This window comes from Neolamprologus multifasciatus, chromosome 14, assembly GCF_963576455.1.
Source record: "Neolamprologus multifasciatus chromosome 14, fNeoMul1.2, whole genome shotgun sequence".
In the NCBI taxonomy this organism is placed as follows: domain Eukaryota; kingdom Metazoa; phylum Chordata; class Actinopteri; order Cichliformes; family Cichlidae; genus Neolamprologus; species Neolamprologus multifasciatus.
In genome coordinates this window covers 32,176,162-32,192,953 of record NC_140452.1, presented here as the reverse complement: position 1 = coordinate 32,192,953, position 16,792 = coordinate 32,176,162, and the positions used below count along the sequence as shown (strand labels likewise).

Here is a 16,792-nt window from a genome sequence, read left to right as displayed (position 1 = left end):
TTCGTAAATCAGGGTGGAAAATAAGTATTTGGTCATCTCAAACAAGGAAAATCCCTGGCTCTCACAGACCTGTAACGTCTTCTGTAAGAAGCTTTTCTGTCCCCCACTCGTTACCTGTATGAATGGCACCTGTTTGACCTCATCTGTATAAAAGACACCTGTCCACAGCCTCAACCAGTCAGACTCCAAACTCCGCCATGGCCAAGACCAAAGAGCTTTCGAAGGACACCAGGAAAAGAATTGTAGACCTGCACCAGACTGGGAAGAGTGAATCTACAATAGGCAAGCAGCTTGGTGTGAAAAAATCAACTGTGGGAGCAATCATCAGAAAATGGAAGACATACAAGACCACTGATAATCTCCCTCGATCTGGGGCTCCACGCAAGATCTCATCCCGTGGGGTCAAAATGATCATGAGAACGGTGAGCAAAGATCCCAGAACCACACGGGGGGACCTGGTGAATGACCTGCAGAGAGCTGGGACCAAAGTAACAAAGGTCACCATCAGTAACACACTACAACGGCAGGGAATCAAATCCCGCAGTGCCAGACGTGTTCCGCTGCTGAAGCCAGTGCATGTCCAGGCCCATCTGAAGTTTGCCAGAGAGCACATGGATGATACAGCAGAGGATTGGGAGAATGTCATGTGGTCAGATGAAACCAAAGTAGAACTTTTTGGTATAAACTCAACTCGTCGTGTTTGGAGGAAGAAGAATACTGAGTTGCATCCCAAGAACACCATACCTACTGTGAAGCATGGGGGTGGAAACATCATGCTATGGGGCTGTTTTTCTGCCAAGGGGACAGGACGACTGATCCGTGTTAAGGACAGAATGAATGGGGCCAAGTATCGTGAGATTTTGAGCCAAAACCTCCTTCCATCAGTGAGAACTTTGAAGATGAAACGAGGCTGGGTCTTCCAACATGACAATGATCCAAAACGCACCGCCCGGGCAACAAAGGAGTGGCTCCGTAAGAAGCATTTGAAAGTCCTGGAGTGGCCTAGCCAGTCTCCAGACCTCAACCCCATAGAAAATCTGTGGCGGGAGTTGAAAGTCCGTGTTGCTCGGCGACAGCCCCAAAACATCACTGCTCTTGAGAAGATCTGCATGGAGGAATGGGCCAAAATACCAGCTACTGTGTGTGCAAACCTGGTAAAGACCTATAGTAAACGTTTGACCTCTGTTATTGCCAACAAAGGTTATGTTACAAAGTATTGAGTTGTATTTTTGTTATTGACCAAATACTTATTTTCTCACACACACATTCTGTCTCTCACAGTTGAAGTGTACCTCTGGTGCAAATTACTGACCTCTGTCATCATTTTAAGTGGGGGAACTTGCACAATCGGTGGCTGACTAAATACTTTTTTGCCCCACTGTATATCAGCAGCAAAATGATTGAGAACATTGTTTCTTGTCTCCCTCTGTCTTCCTGCAGGAAGCGGTGTATCCTGTGTCCATCGGTCCATATCAGCCATCCTGAGTTGTGTTGACTTGAGTTGTGCAGCATCACGCCAAACCATCGTCGTCTGCCCAAGCAGGGGCGCTTCTGTGTCCATGTGTCTGTCTCCATCTGTCCCCTGGGAGGGCAGTTTGCGCGAGAGAGGGTGTGGGTGTATGTGGTGGGTGGGTGTAGACATTAGAGGGGTGAGGGTCTCAGGTGGAGCCTCGGGGTTCAAAGGTCAAAGTGCCAGCATTTTCTGCACAGACATCCAGCATTCATTCCCGCAGGTCGTCTCCTCTGCGCAGCTCCCGCCGTGGGTAGACTGGGGCTCCGCTCTTCCCTTTTTCATCTCGACCCCACCCGCCTTTGCCCTCTTCCCCCCATCTACAAATCTGGCCCGCCCAGCTCACCCCACACCCACCTTGTAGCCGCCTGACCCAAACCTCCCCTTTTCTCTGTCGGCATACTTCATTATGTGCCTCACTGGCCGATGCATCGATACAGTAATACTTGCAAGAACGTCGAGTTCAGCGACACAAAGAAACGTCCACACTGCTGCCACAAACCCAAAGTATTCACATTAGGTGCGACTGCGCGTGTGTGTGTTTGTGTGTGTGAATGAATGAGAGGGGTGAGCCGAGGGTGTCTATGAATTTCAGTCTGCTCCTCCCCTCTCTCCTCTCCTCCTGCTGTCCTGCAGCAGATCATTCCAGAGCGGGCTGAAACCTCAGCGGTGGCCGCCCCCTCACCCGGCCAGGCGGCGGGCGTTTTGGGTCAGGCTCCCAACTGGGCAACAAAAGCGCTCTATCCAAAGATGGAGCTCAGTGACATCGCACAGGACAAACCAGCTCTAATTGTTTTGGTCTTTGTTATTTTTCTGGCATTCATTTCTTCTATTGTTTTACTTTTGTTTGTTTTTTAAATTTTATTTTATTTTAAAATTCATTTTTACAGCTAATGTCCACGTTGGCATTATGTTCGATATTGTTACTCTTATTGTTATTACTGTTTTTCTGTAAAAGAAGTTTTACTATGATGATTGTTATCATTATTATTATTATTATTATTATTATTATTATTATTATTATTATTATTATTATTAAAGGAAACGGTTCTGTGTTACAAGGAATACAAACTTTGTTCTATGACTTAAGTAATTCAGCACTTTCGGTTCCAGCTTTCCTCCGTCAGCTTCCACCCTTCATCGCAGTTCCTCGCTCTCTGCCATACTGTCAGCTTGGTTTTCAATCCACCCTCCCCATCCCCTCCAACCTCTAAACTTTCCCCACTTTGTGTTCTCCCCCCTCCTCCCCCCACGTCAGTGACAGTGTATTGCATTGTGGGTAGTTTTACCAGACATTTTGCTCCTTTCCTTGTACAGTGATGCCATGTATAGAACGCTATTGCAAATTTCTGTATCTAAACTTTAGTTTCTGTTCTGTTTTTGTTTTTAGATGATGTTGGGGAGGCTTTATTTTTCTTCTTTTTTTAAAAAAGTATATTGGTATTGTTTATCATTTGTATTTGTATTTTTTTTTTTTTGATGTCTTGAGAAAAAATGTTTTCTTCTTGTTTTATGAATCTTGAGATTTCTAGCCAAAAGAGGACAGAGAGAAGAGAGACGGTGCTCTTCCTGTGTCGTTAAAAAAAGCGATTGTTCTTATTTGTTTTAATGTTATTATGATATCGAGACACTTGAATAAGAGGAGAGTAATTATTTTGTGTTGCTTTTTAAAGTATCATTTCAATCGATGTTGTTGTGACTGTCATTCTCGTTGATGTTGGGGGCCTGTTTTCTGTAAACGGGGTAGTTGTGGCAGGCTTAACAGGGTCAGGCTTTCGGGCTTTTGTCTGGGTTGGTTCGGGTGCTACTTGACTTGATGCTCTTAAAGGAAAAACAAAACAAACTACAAAAAAGACAAAAAAATGAGGGAATATCTTGTAAAATAGCTGACATATCATCCAAAAAAGAAACATCACAAGTGTGGTCACGGACAAACCCACTTCTATTTCTCCCTCTTGCTGCCCTACCTACCAGTCTGCTGTGATCCTCCCCGCCATCTTTTACTATGTCGGCTTCTGATCAGACGGCGCCTTACAGACTTGGCCCCCTCCTCCCAGGCTAACAATGTTACCACCAAGGAGGACACTGCAGCTGCGGCTCATCCCCCACACGTTCCCCTCTTTTGGATTCATTTGTGATTTTGTTTCACTCTAATCCCGGGTGGAGGTGATGGCTGCATGAACAGTTTGGATACACCTGGACATCCCTCCGAACTGTAAAAGGGAAAATGTATAAGGAGGTAACCATAGGAATAAATTATTTGGATTCTCCAAAAAAAAGGAAAGGTGTGGTCAGAGCTGAGCTGGGAAGGGTACACCCACCTTTACGCTAGTCTCCCAAGGTGTGTGCCCTGCAGCACACTGGGGACCACAGCAGAGGACTGCACCTCCCTTTTCTTCCTCTTTGTTTTTCAAATTTGGTTTGTTGTTCTGTATCTATCCTCTCATAAATCAGTACTCAATATTGGGCTAGCAAGTGGACTGCGGCGCAAAACAATCAAGCTCCACTTGTGTGCTTCTACAAGGGAGACGCCGCAGGACCTGGCTGCGCTGGTCGCCATATTGTACGCTATATACGCCCGAGAACTGTAGGTGGTGTCATGCAGCGCTTGTGCTTTCCATTTGCAGCATGTCACTTCCTGTTTACTAACATTCGCTTTTATTCAGGCCCGCGGTTCCTTCTTAGCAGTTGTATCTCTAAAACAAAGTGTACGCACAGATGTGAACAGGGAAGCTGATGTGCATGCTCTTCCGTCCAAACCGTGTTTTAATTGGACAGAAGACAACCTTCCAATCTAACTCGAGAGTTTCCTCCAGATCTCAGTCGTTCCTCTTTCAGATCTGACCTCCTGTTATTTTTGTTTTTTTTCTCATTGTTTACACCAAGCCAAAATCAAGAACTGAAGGGGAAAGGATTGAGTATGGAAAAGGGAAATAATGGGGATGGAAGATGCATCTCTCGTCCCATTGGCTGGACAAGAGACGCAACTCCAGAAGCTCCTCTTGTTGTTTGCGTTGTGTCCAGTTCCAGAGCTGTATGTAAAGGTCGAGGGGGAGCACACTGGAATGGAAAGCACAGCACTGAGCTGAATCGCACACATCTGCCTGATCAGAATGATCCTTCCTCTTTTTTGTTTTATTTTAATGTATTAACTCTTCCACCCCTGACTTCCATCTTCTCTCTCCATCCCAGCAAGCCAGCTCTCTGCTCCACTCCTGTTTCTTAGGTTCATTTTGTTTTCTATTGGTTCTGTTTTTTTGTCTACCTTTTTGTTGTTTTTATTTTTATTTTTTGTTGAGTACAAAAATACTAAAGTGCAACAACAATGATTAAAAAGAATATCAACCAAACTGAGATGAATAAATAAATATATATAAATAAAGAAATAATTTAAAAAGGTTGACCAGTGTGTCTTTGTTGTACCTGCTCGCACGAAACTTATAAAGAGAAATCAAGTGAAATTTCTTGTGCCCGGATTACAACATCGTGACTGTAGGGTCAAGAGTGATTTGGCCAAACGTTGACATGACCAGACATGGTTTGAAGACACTCTAGTGCAGGCTGCACACTCACTTTCTTCCTACTAATATTTTTCATGCACTACATAGTTCTTGTTCCTCAAGGACATCCCTGTTACTCCTCACAGCTTGATGCCGCCATTGTGCTTCACTGTAGGGAGGGTATTAGCAGAGCAGTGCAGTTTGGCTCCAGCACAAAGTAGACTGTCTATTTTTATCCAAGATAGGCCTACTCCGCCATAAGCAGCTGATTAAGTGTAACTGAGACAGCCGTCTTTACCACTGTGTCTTTGGGCTGCTGAGGGCTGAAGCTGTGTCAAAGGGACAACTGGGTTCTTGGTCTCCTCCCTTACCAAGGCTTTACTTGCAAAAGCTACTCAACCCTATTAAGAGATCTGCTAGTTCCAAATTTCTGTCAGGGATTTCAGTGAGACCGTGGAACAAGACGTTTGATTGACCTCAATTGAAACTGGCATTCCACACACTGGTATTCCACACACACTATTTAGAGTGGTGGTGGGATGCTGCTGACCTCAACTGAGGATTTAGTCAGGTGGTGGAAAGAACACTTTGAGGACGTCCTCAATCCTATAGTCACGCCTTCTATCATTAAAGTAGAGTCTGGGGAAGAAGGGGATGACTCACCCATCACTGATGTGGTTACTGCACGGTGGCAGGGCCCCTGGGTTGGTCTTGGAACACCGGACCAGTTGTTTATCCTCTCAAGAATATTTGAGGGTATTCTCCCAGCAGGTCTACATGTGTTTCTGTGGACCTGGACAAGTTATTTGACTGGGTATAATGTGGGGGGGTGGGGGTGCTTTGACAGACGGATAGTGGTGGTGTCCGCAATAATGTGGATGCTGAACTGATATGTTATATTGAAACGAGAGCTGAGCATAAAAACGAAACTGTCAAAATACCAGTCAGTCTACGTTCCTATCATCACCTATGGTCATGAGCTCTGGGTAGTGACGGAAAGAATGAGTTTGCAGATACAAGCAGCAGAAATTAATTTCCTTCCAAGAGTGGCCGGGGTTTCCCTTAGAGTCATTCAAGAGGGACTCAGAATAGAGTTGATGCTCTTCCACATCGAACTCCACTAATATATCTCATGGATGCCTCCTAGGTGAGGCATTCTGGGCATATCTTACTGAGAGGAGGCCCCAGACCCAGGACTGGAGAGATTATATCTCTCAACTGGCTTTGCTTGTTATTCCAGCTGGATGAGATGGCTGGGGTGAGGAAAGTGTGGGCTTCTCTGCTCAGACTTCTACCCCCATGATCCAAACCTAGATAAGCGTCAGAGAATGGATGGTTGGATGGAATCTTGCAGAAGTCCATGGGACTGACTTGTAAGTCCTCAGCATTTATTTTTAAACAGCTGTCTTTATGGACTACATCAAATGCCAGTTTACCAAACGAGAATGCCAATCAAATTGTCAGCTCAAGGACTAATTACCTGAATAATAACTAAAGCAAACAGGATTAGATATTTGAGTGATGACACTATAAGATCTTCAAGTTATACCAATACTGAAATATGTGCAATAAGACATCCTGCCTTCAGTTTGACAACGGCTCATTTGAAGTCTTGGAAATTGCTAATGATGTCATATCACTGCAGCCTGGAAATAAACAGAAACCTACAGGTTTCAAGAGAGAAGCAAATACATAAGACAAAGTGCAAAAATCGTCACTTTGACAGGTAATGCAGATCAGACTTGTTGTAGGTCTGTCTGTTTGATTATGCTTGTGAAGTAACCGAGCACATTCCTTTTATTAATGGCGTCCAGGTGAATGGTGCGTTTGACTAAGCAGTCTTGTCAGCTGGGTGAGTGTAGAAGTGTGTTGACACGGTTTACACAGCTGTCTGTACACACTGAAATGTTCCGTTTATAATAATAATGGATTGCATTTATATAGCGCTTTTCAGGACCCCTCAAAGCGCTTTACAATACCACTATTCATTCACTCTCACATTCATACACTGGTGGAGGCAAGCTACAGTTGTAGCTGTTGTAGCCACAGCTGCCCTGGGGCAGACTGACAGAAGCGAGGCTGCCATATTGCGCCATCGGCCCCTCTGGCCATCACCAGTAGGTGAAGTGTCTTGCCCAAGGACACAACGACCGAGGCTGTCCGAGCCGGGCCTCGAACCGGCAACCTTCCGATTACAAGACGAACTGCCAACTCTTGAGCCACGATAGTCCTAAACTCTAAATGTTTCCTAACCCTCTACTATGCAATCACATAGATGACTGTCCTGGAGAAAAGAGCACGCAGAGAGGCGTTTCCACTGAACGAATAACAGCTGCACAATTAAATCAGTGACTTCTTTACTGAGAATTAGGCTACTGTACCCTTAAGATGAATAAGTTCTCATTATAAGTCACAGGTTGATGACACAATGGAAACATAGCCCCCTATTGTATGAGCTTGTTTCTTTTGTCTGCCTTCTGGCTGCAGTGCTCTGCATGCTGCTGCTCTGATCTGTGCAGCTGCACTGCAGAGGCTTTTCGGTCGGCGGTATCCGAGCGCTGACTTGTCGTGTGTCTGTGTTTGTAGAACATGGGTTCACTTTAACATGCCTAATGATGGAACTGGGTGATGGATGACAGGAGATGATGTGTTAATCCCTGGGAACTGACAGTTTTCTGGCTTTACTCGACGCTGCATCCTTGTCTCCTCCCCCACACCATCACTTTCTTTCTTCCCTCATGACTCTGTGCCCGCTCTCTTCTTCCTTACTACGCTTCTCTCTCTACATCATTCTTCTTTCTCCTATTCTCCCACCCTCCCCTCCCTTCTGCTCTCCTCTCCTCCGAGTGGCGACACTGTGACTGCCTGCGTCAGCCAGCCTTTGCCAACTAGTGAAAGCTGCTACTGGAGGTTGCCGTATCCTGCAGAGATCCCTGTGTGTGTGTGTGTGTGTGTGTGCGCGTATGTGTGTAAGTGTATGAGTGCACGCAGATGGGAAAGCAACTGAGTCAGGGAGGGCTGCCTCTCATCTCTCCGCTGTCATCGCCATCCTTTCCTCTCCTCCTCCTCTGCTGCCATGGAGCTCCAGCAGGCTGAATCGCAGCAGCATCTGCAGAAAGGGCTGAGGTAATACTGTGTGTTATAGAGGACTTTTGCTGTGTATTTAAGCGCACACAGCTGCACTGCATGCAGCCTAAGAGAGTGCATAATGTGTGTGTGCATGTGTGTAGACCTGCACTGTAATATATAGCATCTTGCTGGCGATCAGATTCCTACGATTGTCAGTGCAAAGCATCTCTTCCACCTGGCTGCAAACATCTGTCCGCTGCTATCTTGCGCATATATGAGCCCAGCTAAGAATTTTCTTGGTTGTCCTCATACATGTTGGATTGTGTGTGTGTTTCTTAGATGGCTCAGTTCCTGCTCTCCTCCTGGTTTCTCCCACAGATCACATGACCTATACAGCAGGAAAGCAAACACTAGATATTCCTCCTTCTCTGCTCTTGCGTGTACTGATCCCAGCCGCCCGTCAGTGTTGGGGTACATTGTACATACCCTATATTTGACAAGATACTAAAGAATGACGGGCCTGTCAGTGCCTGTGTAGAGACCGCATTGCATTCAAAGTTTCCCGTCAACTGCTTTATATATACATATATATTAAACCTCCAGTGAAGCTTTGCACAACATGTTGCCCACCTTACCCACAATGCAATTTGACCATCAAGAGCTGGGTGGTATTCTTGTAGGTCCTACTGAATCCTTGAGCTGTTAGTCTTAAGAAGAGACAAGGAGCAAGGCCACAGACCGGAGAGACACTGCTGGAGGCAATAATCAGACTTCTGACAGCTCCCTCTAGAGGCACAAAAGGCTATCTACAATTTTCCTACATATTTACTGGAGTTTTTCCTTAAAGCTGTTTTAAAAAAATACATGTATTTATTCTAAGGTTCAGGCCTGCACCTTCCAGGGGTACACGTGAGAATGAAAATGTCAGGCTTAGAACAACAGTACATTAAACTATAACCCTATGCTCACTGGTACACGGTCCAGGTGAGGTTGGACTGATCCGGTGGAAAAAAATTAAAAAGTGGATTTGTGCACTAGAGGGGGCATCATATCTCCTGCCTCCTGAACTCTGTCGCTCTAGCCGAAAGTGAGAACTGCGTTGTGTTCTACGTGTGAGAAATCCAGCTGTGAACAATGTAACAGCTTGAGTCTAATGACAGTGGAGTTGATGAGTGAGAACATCTGCCTTATTCAAATGTTGAATTTGCATCACAAAAACCATATCCCGGCCTTTTCTTGAACTGGACTCATTTACTCTTGTAGAACCAAACTGGAGGTTGCGATTCATTTGGGATGATCTTTTAGCACTGTGCTACCATATTATGTTTCGCATTAATAACAATGTGCAGCAAGATCTTGATTTAAAAATATATGTGATTTCTTGTCTCTGCAGGTAGTTGTGCGAGTGTGTGTGTGGTGCTCTGTTGGGCCATTATGGAGTGTGTGTGTCTGGGAAGGTGGACGTCGGGCTCGGCCGTCGTGTTCCTTCACACACTGGCCCTGTCCTGGACAGGTAAGAAACATGGCAGCTTCAGTCCTGATTATATCTGTCGTACTAATTATGATCTTGACTCCAGTTTAGTCATAGCTGAAAGGTGTCATTGATATACAGACTTTATATAAAAGATGGAGGCTATAACTGGGATATCATACTTCTGCATGGTGTTCTATCCAGTGGTTTGTGGACATTGCATTTTGAAGCCTCAACCTTCCCAGTCTGGAAAAATAAGACACTGTGGGTGAATGTTAAACCTGCATTCTTTTTAATGGCCTGGAAGTGATACCATTCATGACCTGTCAAGAAGAAACACCTAGTGCATCATGGGAAGCCCCCAGCAGCCTAGACCTATAATAGGATAACTAAGGGAGGAATCATGATCACGTGGTTTCAAAAGACCAAGATGACGATGATGAAAATAAATAAATAAATACAATTAGACTGGCAGCACAATCATTGGTGGTTAGCACTGTTGCCTCACAGCAAGAAGATTTTGGGTTTGAATCTACCAGCCTGCAAAGTTCTTTCACATGGAGTCATGTGACGAGGATGGATGGTTGGATGGATGAATGAACCATAATACATTAGTGGTACTCTTTTACCTATAGGTGCAATTGAGCCCATTCCTAAAATTGACGGATGGCACCGGGGAGGTGTGACGCTGCAGGAGAATGTGACACACCGGTTCAACTGCCATTCAGATGGCTGGGACCCCCACGCCCCTCCCATGTTGACCTGGTATTTGAACGGCGAGCAGCAGAGAGATCCATCGCCAAACCGTGGCCGTCTGGTCATGACATCACAAGAGGAGTCTGAGCTGATGAGACCGGGGTCCAATCACAACAGCACCTTCTCTTTGAGGGCCAGAAAGTGGGACAGGGAACTGGTGTGTGTCGCATCAAACCCCAGGACAGGCGAGAGCTACAACGCCACGGTCACGCTCAATGTACAGTGTGAGTAAGTGGGCCCATGTGTCTTCACCTGATGCATTTGACGAAATGCTGAATTGCTCTTTCTCTGTGTCTCAGTCCAGCCAGAAATCCTCACGGTGAATGCCCACTATAGTGAAACCTCACACCCCGGACTTTCCTTAGTCCTCTTCGCCTTGGTGCGGTCAAATCCACCTGCCACGATCACCTTTGTTGACCAGTCCGGCCAGTTGGTGGCCAATACCTCTGACTTCCTCATTCTGGACTCACGAAGCTACCCCTGGCTGACCAATCACACGCTGAGAGTCACGCTCAGCAGTCTATCAGGAAATGTCTCGTTGAATGCCAGCAACAGCGTGGGAACGGCGCAAAGCAACCTCACACTGGCAGGTGAGACAAATTTACCATGACTTGAGAAACTACATGTGATAATAATACAGTCATCAGGACCTCTACAGCACATATCTTGGCCTTAGTTTCCTGTTTACCATGCAATTATGAGATCACTAAAAGAAAAAGTGAAAAAAAAAAACAAAACATGTGGAATTATTCCTTTAAACTCTCCACTTTCTGTCTCCAGAGTTCCTGCAGTCTCGTGTGGAGGTGCCCATGCTGGGAATCGTGACCGGAGGAGCCATGGCCTTTATGGCCCTGCTCATCCTCAGCCTGATAGTCCTCTGCCTCATGCAAAAAAACAAGAGCAAGTCTATTGGTGAGACTCAAGTGTGCATGCATGCAGTGAAGAAACAAGCTGGAAAATTTGATTGCAGCATGTATTCTTAATGTATTCTTCAGCAGACTAACACACATCCCCGTTTGATGTTACAGAGGATACAGTGGAGATTGTGATGACCAAGAAGAGGTAAGCAAGGAGGGCAGACTTGTGATGTTACAGCACAAAAAAGTGGAAATCTCAGCAGTCACTGCCATTATTCTTTCTGAATCTTCAATGTTTGATTGACACCACACCGACACCATCTCTGTATCCCAGCACATCCATATTTCACATCTCCCTTAATAATTTCCACCTCAGCGCATTAGCGGACTGAAAACACTGCTGAAAGCATTTCTCTGCTCTTAAGAATACTTTATGTGCATCCTACAGATCAATACCATCTCTAATCCAAGTTTCATATCTTCCACACAGCGAGTCAGCCAATCTGAAGCCGGATAAAACTGATAAGACCCACATCCCCAGAGAGAACATGTCCCTGCCTTCAAACATGCAGCTCAACGACCTCAGCACTTTAAAGAAAGGTACATTTACCACAGTTTAACCACAGCACAGAATCTGACCCTGCAAACAGTTTAAGAATACAACACTTTAACAATAAATTGTTATCAACAATAATTAACGTTATCAATCTTGGTGTAAAATGTGTTCTCCAAGATCTTGTTAAGAGCAATCAGTCTGTCATTTCTTGATCATTTGGAATTCTAGGCATCCATTCAGGCACTACTTAGATTAGATCCATGCTTTTTTATTCAGAAATGAGCCGTCCTGTTGTGGTTATGTTCTTCTATTAAAATCAATCAGATCACAAAGAGGGAAAATAATTATTTAGTATTAATGCACAGGATTTACACCATTTCAAAACTGGATAATGAATGATAATGATCCCAGAAAGTTTACTGTGAAAGTACCTGATGTCATATTTTTAAATACATTTAATTCTCTGAAGGAGATTACATGAAGGTGAGAGGGAACAAGGGTTGCTTTAGATGCTAAACAGTTTTTGGGAACCTACTAGTTTGCTTTCTTGCTCACAGTTAGAGAAAGGATTACAACCACACTTCACTTCTGAGATGTGTCTATTGAAACCTGTTTCTCTGGGTTTCCAGACAGCCACCAATGTACGAGTCACTCTGGTTCTTCACCAGAACAATCACCTGCTTATCTGTCAGTAAAGCAAACAGAAGGTCAGGAAAAAGTTAGCTAGACTTATCTGTCTTAACTTTTTTTGTTTTGTTTTTATCTAGAGTGCGCACACACGCACGCACACACAGAGATGCAAATTTAATTGAATTCCTTGTAAGTTACTTTTCGGTTTGGCAAGTTATTTTGATTATTTATTTTATTTTATTATCTATGTCATGTGGTAGCTAAACCTAGCTTAGCTTAACATAAATTTAGCTTAGCATACACTGTGATTGGTTAGGAAGTACTGCAGCACATCAGCCCCCTCTAGGGTTGCCAACCGTCCCTTAAAAAACGGAATCGTCCCGTATTTAGAAACAAAAGTACACGTCCCGTATTGAGCTAATAAGGGACGCACTTTGTCCCGTAATACAGTGAGAATCAAAAGTAGTCTATAAGTTTTAATGTAATTAACGCTTTGTTTGAAAACATAATTCCCAGCCCCGCTCCTGCTTTGTGACCAATGAGCTGACAGCACACTTATGACAATTCGAGTATGACAATTCAGATTACCGCTCATCTCATTGGTTGAGGAAAGGTCGCTTGCGGAGAAAATACCGGAAGACAACAGATGACCACAACAAAAAGCATGGCCAACGGGGAAACAAACGGCGACACTGCGGTGCAAGTCTCAGACGACAGTACACCTGAAGCTGGGCAAACACTGTGCGATTTTCAAACTGCACGATTGGCTCGCATGGGTTACAAGTTCGTAGGTGACGATGCAGGTCTCACACTATACCGCCGATGCTCTGATGCGACCTGAGTCACACTGTGCCTCCATAAAATGAAGGTTATAACAGAAAATCTGTCGCTCGCTCTCCCTCTCTGTCTTTCACTCGCACAGACACACACCACCATCAACTTTGCTAAATTGCTAATGAAAAACACTGATCAGGCAGCTGTGATTGAGCAGCAATGTCCATCCAACTATTTTCACAGTTGTTGTGGTCGTGATAATTTGGTGATGCCACATCGAAAAGGCTCGGATGAGCTTTCCAAAGTTCTACAAGTTGTGCCTCCATCGCTTGTGTCCAGATCACACGCTGCACAGCCGTGCTGCTCCGTCTTTTTCACCGACGTTTACGTGTTTGCGCGTGCGCAGTGTGAGCGGCTGCGGTGACACCCTCACGAGCGATTGATGATCGGGAGCTGGTCGTGAGGTGTTAATCGCTTCTCGTTACCCCACGTATACTACACGATGCACGATGAAGACCAAAATCGGGCCGATCACCAAATTGGTCGCACGACTCAAAAATCGCCTCAAAATGGGCCAAAAATCGCACAGTGTGAGCCCAGCATTAGACCAGCAATGTTTGTTCCTCTCAGAGAAAGAAAAAAAGGCTGCAAAAGTGCAGGGAAGAATGGGAAAAGGAAAACACCTGGCTGGAAAAGTGCACAATAACACCTATAAAGCGCACTGCACTGTGTGCCGGCGCACTTTTTCCATAGGCGTGCTTCTAATGGTGGGCACATGAAGAACATGAGGGGCGTGAAAGCTCGGGGAACCCTTAACCAATTTTTGTCCACCAGGCCACGGCAGAAGCAGATATGTATGTAAACACTGGTTTGTTTGTTTTTACACCCTCTGGTTAAGGTTAAAATGGGCATGCGCAGTGAATATCAGCGCTATGTGGCCAGAAGTGTGATAATATAATTTATTTTGTGTAATAAACAACTGCAAGGATATATTGCAACAAATAGATGAGTAATACATAAAAGTAATACATAGATGAATAATGATGATGAGTTATGATGCGTAATCATGGGAACAAGTGGGTTTACAAACGGGAGCAAAAGCTGAAATAATGCCTCTGCTGAAGCCAATTGCACTAAATGCACTAAATGTGCACTGTTACAAGAATGTTTTTCTTTCTATTGTTTTCTATTAATTTATATAATTTTAAGTTAAGCAGGACAGAGTTCTTTTAAAGAAAGATTTACTTTTATTATCAAAAGTTAAGCATGACAGGCTTCTGTTTAAGAAAGAGACCTGTTTTATTGTGTTAATGTTGTCATTTTGAGCTAAAAATAAATGGCTAAATGATTTTTGTTTCCCATGTCTTGATATCACAAAGAATACGCATCTACTTAAATCAAATTCAAGTCAAATGGTTAAAAAAATAATTTCGCACACAAAAAAGAGCTAAAAAATTCACCACACTGGGAAGGGTGAAGACAACTGGGTCGCCCGGCCCTGGCCACGAGGTGTCCCTTATTTATTTCTCAGGGAGTTGGCAACCCTAGCCCCCTCCAAGAAATGCATTGTTACATGTTGGGTTTTTACAGACTGCTTTTGATAGGTTAAATAAATAGTTGATAGTATGTTAATTTGTAAGCTTCAATGGAATGTTTTAGCTTTTTAGCCATTTTATTTGTATTTCTGATTCCGTTTAGCCTGTTAGCTACAGCAAGTATCTAGCTGGGTGTGACAGTTGTATCAGTTTCTATCCATCCTTCTGAACCACGTCCTGGAGCCTATCCCAAATGTTACTGTAATGTTACTGTAATGTGAATACACTTTAACTTGATTTTAAAAATCTCACCACAGCTTCCCCACCAAAAAAGGATAGCATCTTACATACTACTGCATCCTCCATCTTTCCTGTATCACTTTTTGTAGCCCGAGAGGCCGCCCAGCAGAACAGTGTGGGAGAGGAGAAGAAAGAGGAAGAGGAGGAAGATCTATCTTTAGCCTATGCTGCCAGAGGTCAGGGAAATACTCCTGATCCTGTTGAGTTTTTTCTTCACTTTTAAAAATACTTTAACATAAGTTTTTGTATCAAGGAACATTAGCGTTCTTTCTTTCCCCCCTAATGTTTCCAGGTTTTGCCAGATATCCGATGGTGGGCTACATCTATAAGGTGAACAGCACAAGCAGCGAGGAGATCTGGCTCTGACGTCCCTGAATGTAACACACATACTGTACATGCATGCTACTTCAAAACAGTCCAGCCATCCCAGAGGAAACCCAGAGCAACTGCCACTCAACCAACAACTCAGGCTGGACTGACACGAACAGGATCCAGGATCTTGTTGGTGGAGTTTAACACCATTCTGCTGGCCGCATCGATATAATCACGAGTTTCATAACCACACAAGGAAACTGTCTGTGTGTTTGTTACCAAGTGTTCGGTATTTACACTGCTGACATGTTGTCTCAACAGTATGAACTGCAAATGAAGCGCTCATCTTTCAGTTTGTTTCGACATGATTTCCTGTAAACATGCTCATAATGTCCCTCCTCTGTGTTGCATTACTGGAATGCATTAAATGTTCTATGCTAACACTGATACCTGAATAAAATGGTGCATAATTATAGAATATGTATTTGGTCATGGGAATGTTAAGATGCAATGTACTGTATATTTGTATGCATATGTATATGTGTATAAAAGAAGATGTCTAATAAAGATAATATGGAGACTGTGTGGAGGCAAAAGCTGGAAAATGCTGTGGTTGCAATCAACACTCACCAGGGGGCGCTGCAGAGCGGTTTACGATGAGAGTCGTGTGTTGTTGGTGGCATAGTTCTAGCAATAAGTGTTGTGTGATGGAGAAGGGACTGTTGCATTTGGGGGAAACGTAATTGGGTACTCTATAGCTGTAGCAGGTGCAGGAGAAGAATAATCTAGCTCTTTAGGTTTAACTGTGTGTGTGTGTGTGTGTGTGTGTGTGTGTGTGTGTGCCAGGTGTTAGCTCTGGGTCACAGGTTCCTGTGGCTTTTCATCAAACAGGAAGTTGAGTTGTGTTGTGGGAGCATCTATTTGCTTTCTCTCTGTTTTTCTTCTGCTCTGTACAGTAAATGCAGTCTGTCACACACATAGTGGGAAAAGAAAACATTCACAACACACGGGGGAATTAAAATATTCATCTGAACACACATGGTTGTGTTTGTGCCTTCGTTTTACCAGATGGAGCTGCTCACCACCACCGGCACGAACATATCCCAGAGCAAGCGTACACCAAGCAGCAATTACTGTCAACAGGCTGATCAGTCATCCCCATAAGGCGGAATTTTCTTTTCCGGTTGTTGTTCGTGTGTTTTGTAAGATGTGAAAGCTGCCATGACAAAAAATCACGTGGGTAGGGGAAAAAAGAGTTTTGATACCCACAACATTTTAATCTTATTACATATACAACAAACATGAAGTTTAGTGATCAAACAGGAAATGAGTGAACAGTTCAGTGAGGCTTTAGTGTTGAAACTGCACTAAACTGATTTTTGTTGTGACAAGTTCAAAATACTCGACTGCAACTTAAAATTATGCTTGTGTTGGTGAGAGTGTAATAAATATTATTAGCTAAGTGCATCTGAACATGTCAAAGTCACAGTCAGGCTCCTCCAGATGTAGGAATCAACAAAGC

General features: G+C 44.1%; 2 protein-coding genes across 5 annotated transcripts in view; both read left to right on the top strand.

Moving 5' to 3' along the window:
* Nucleotides 1-4,911, top strand: part of sik3 (SIK family kinase 3) — a 39,839-nt gene extending 34,928 nt beyond the window's left edge. For all 3 annotated transcript variants that reach the window (XM_085184512.1, XM_085184513.1, XM_085184511.1), the window contains one exon: nt 1,441-4,911. The gene's annotated coding sequence lies outside the window, so the exon portion shown is untranslated. The remainder of the gene's footprint in view (nt 1-1,440) is intronic.
* Nucleotides 4,912-7,514: 2,603 nt separating this feature from the next.
* tmem25 (transmembrane protein 25) lies at nt 7,515-16,590 on the top strand. 2 transcript variants are annotated; one of them, XM_085184518.1, is made up of 9 exons: nt 7,519-8,136; nt 9,473-9,592; nt 10,186-10,530; nt 10,606-10,896; nt 11,087-11,218; nt 11,335-11,368; nt 11,654-11,763; nt 15,048-15,134; nt 15,251-16,590. In XM_085184518.1, exons 2-9 carry the CDS (start codon nt 9,514-9,516, stop codon nt 15,322-15,324), a joined length of 1,152 nt encoding a protein of 383 aa, XP_085040644.1. In that variant the 5' UTR covers nt 7,519-8,136; nt 9,473-9,513; the 3' UTR covers nt 15,325-16,590. The 2 variants fall into 2 exon arrangements, with proteins under 2 accessions (XP_085040645.1, XP_085040644.1); XM_085184519.1 differs by lacking the exon at nt 11,654-11,763 and having other exon boundaries at nt 7,515-8,136.
* Nucleotides 16,591-16,792: the final 202 nt, after the last annotated feature.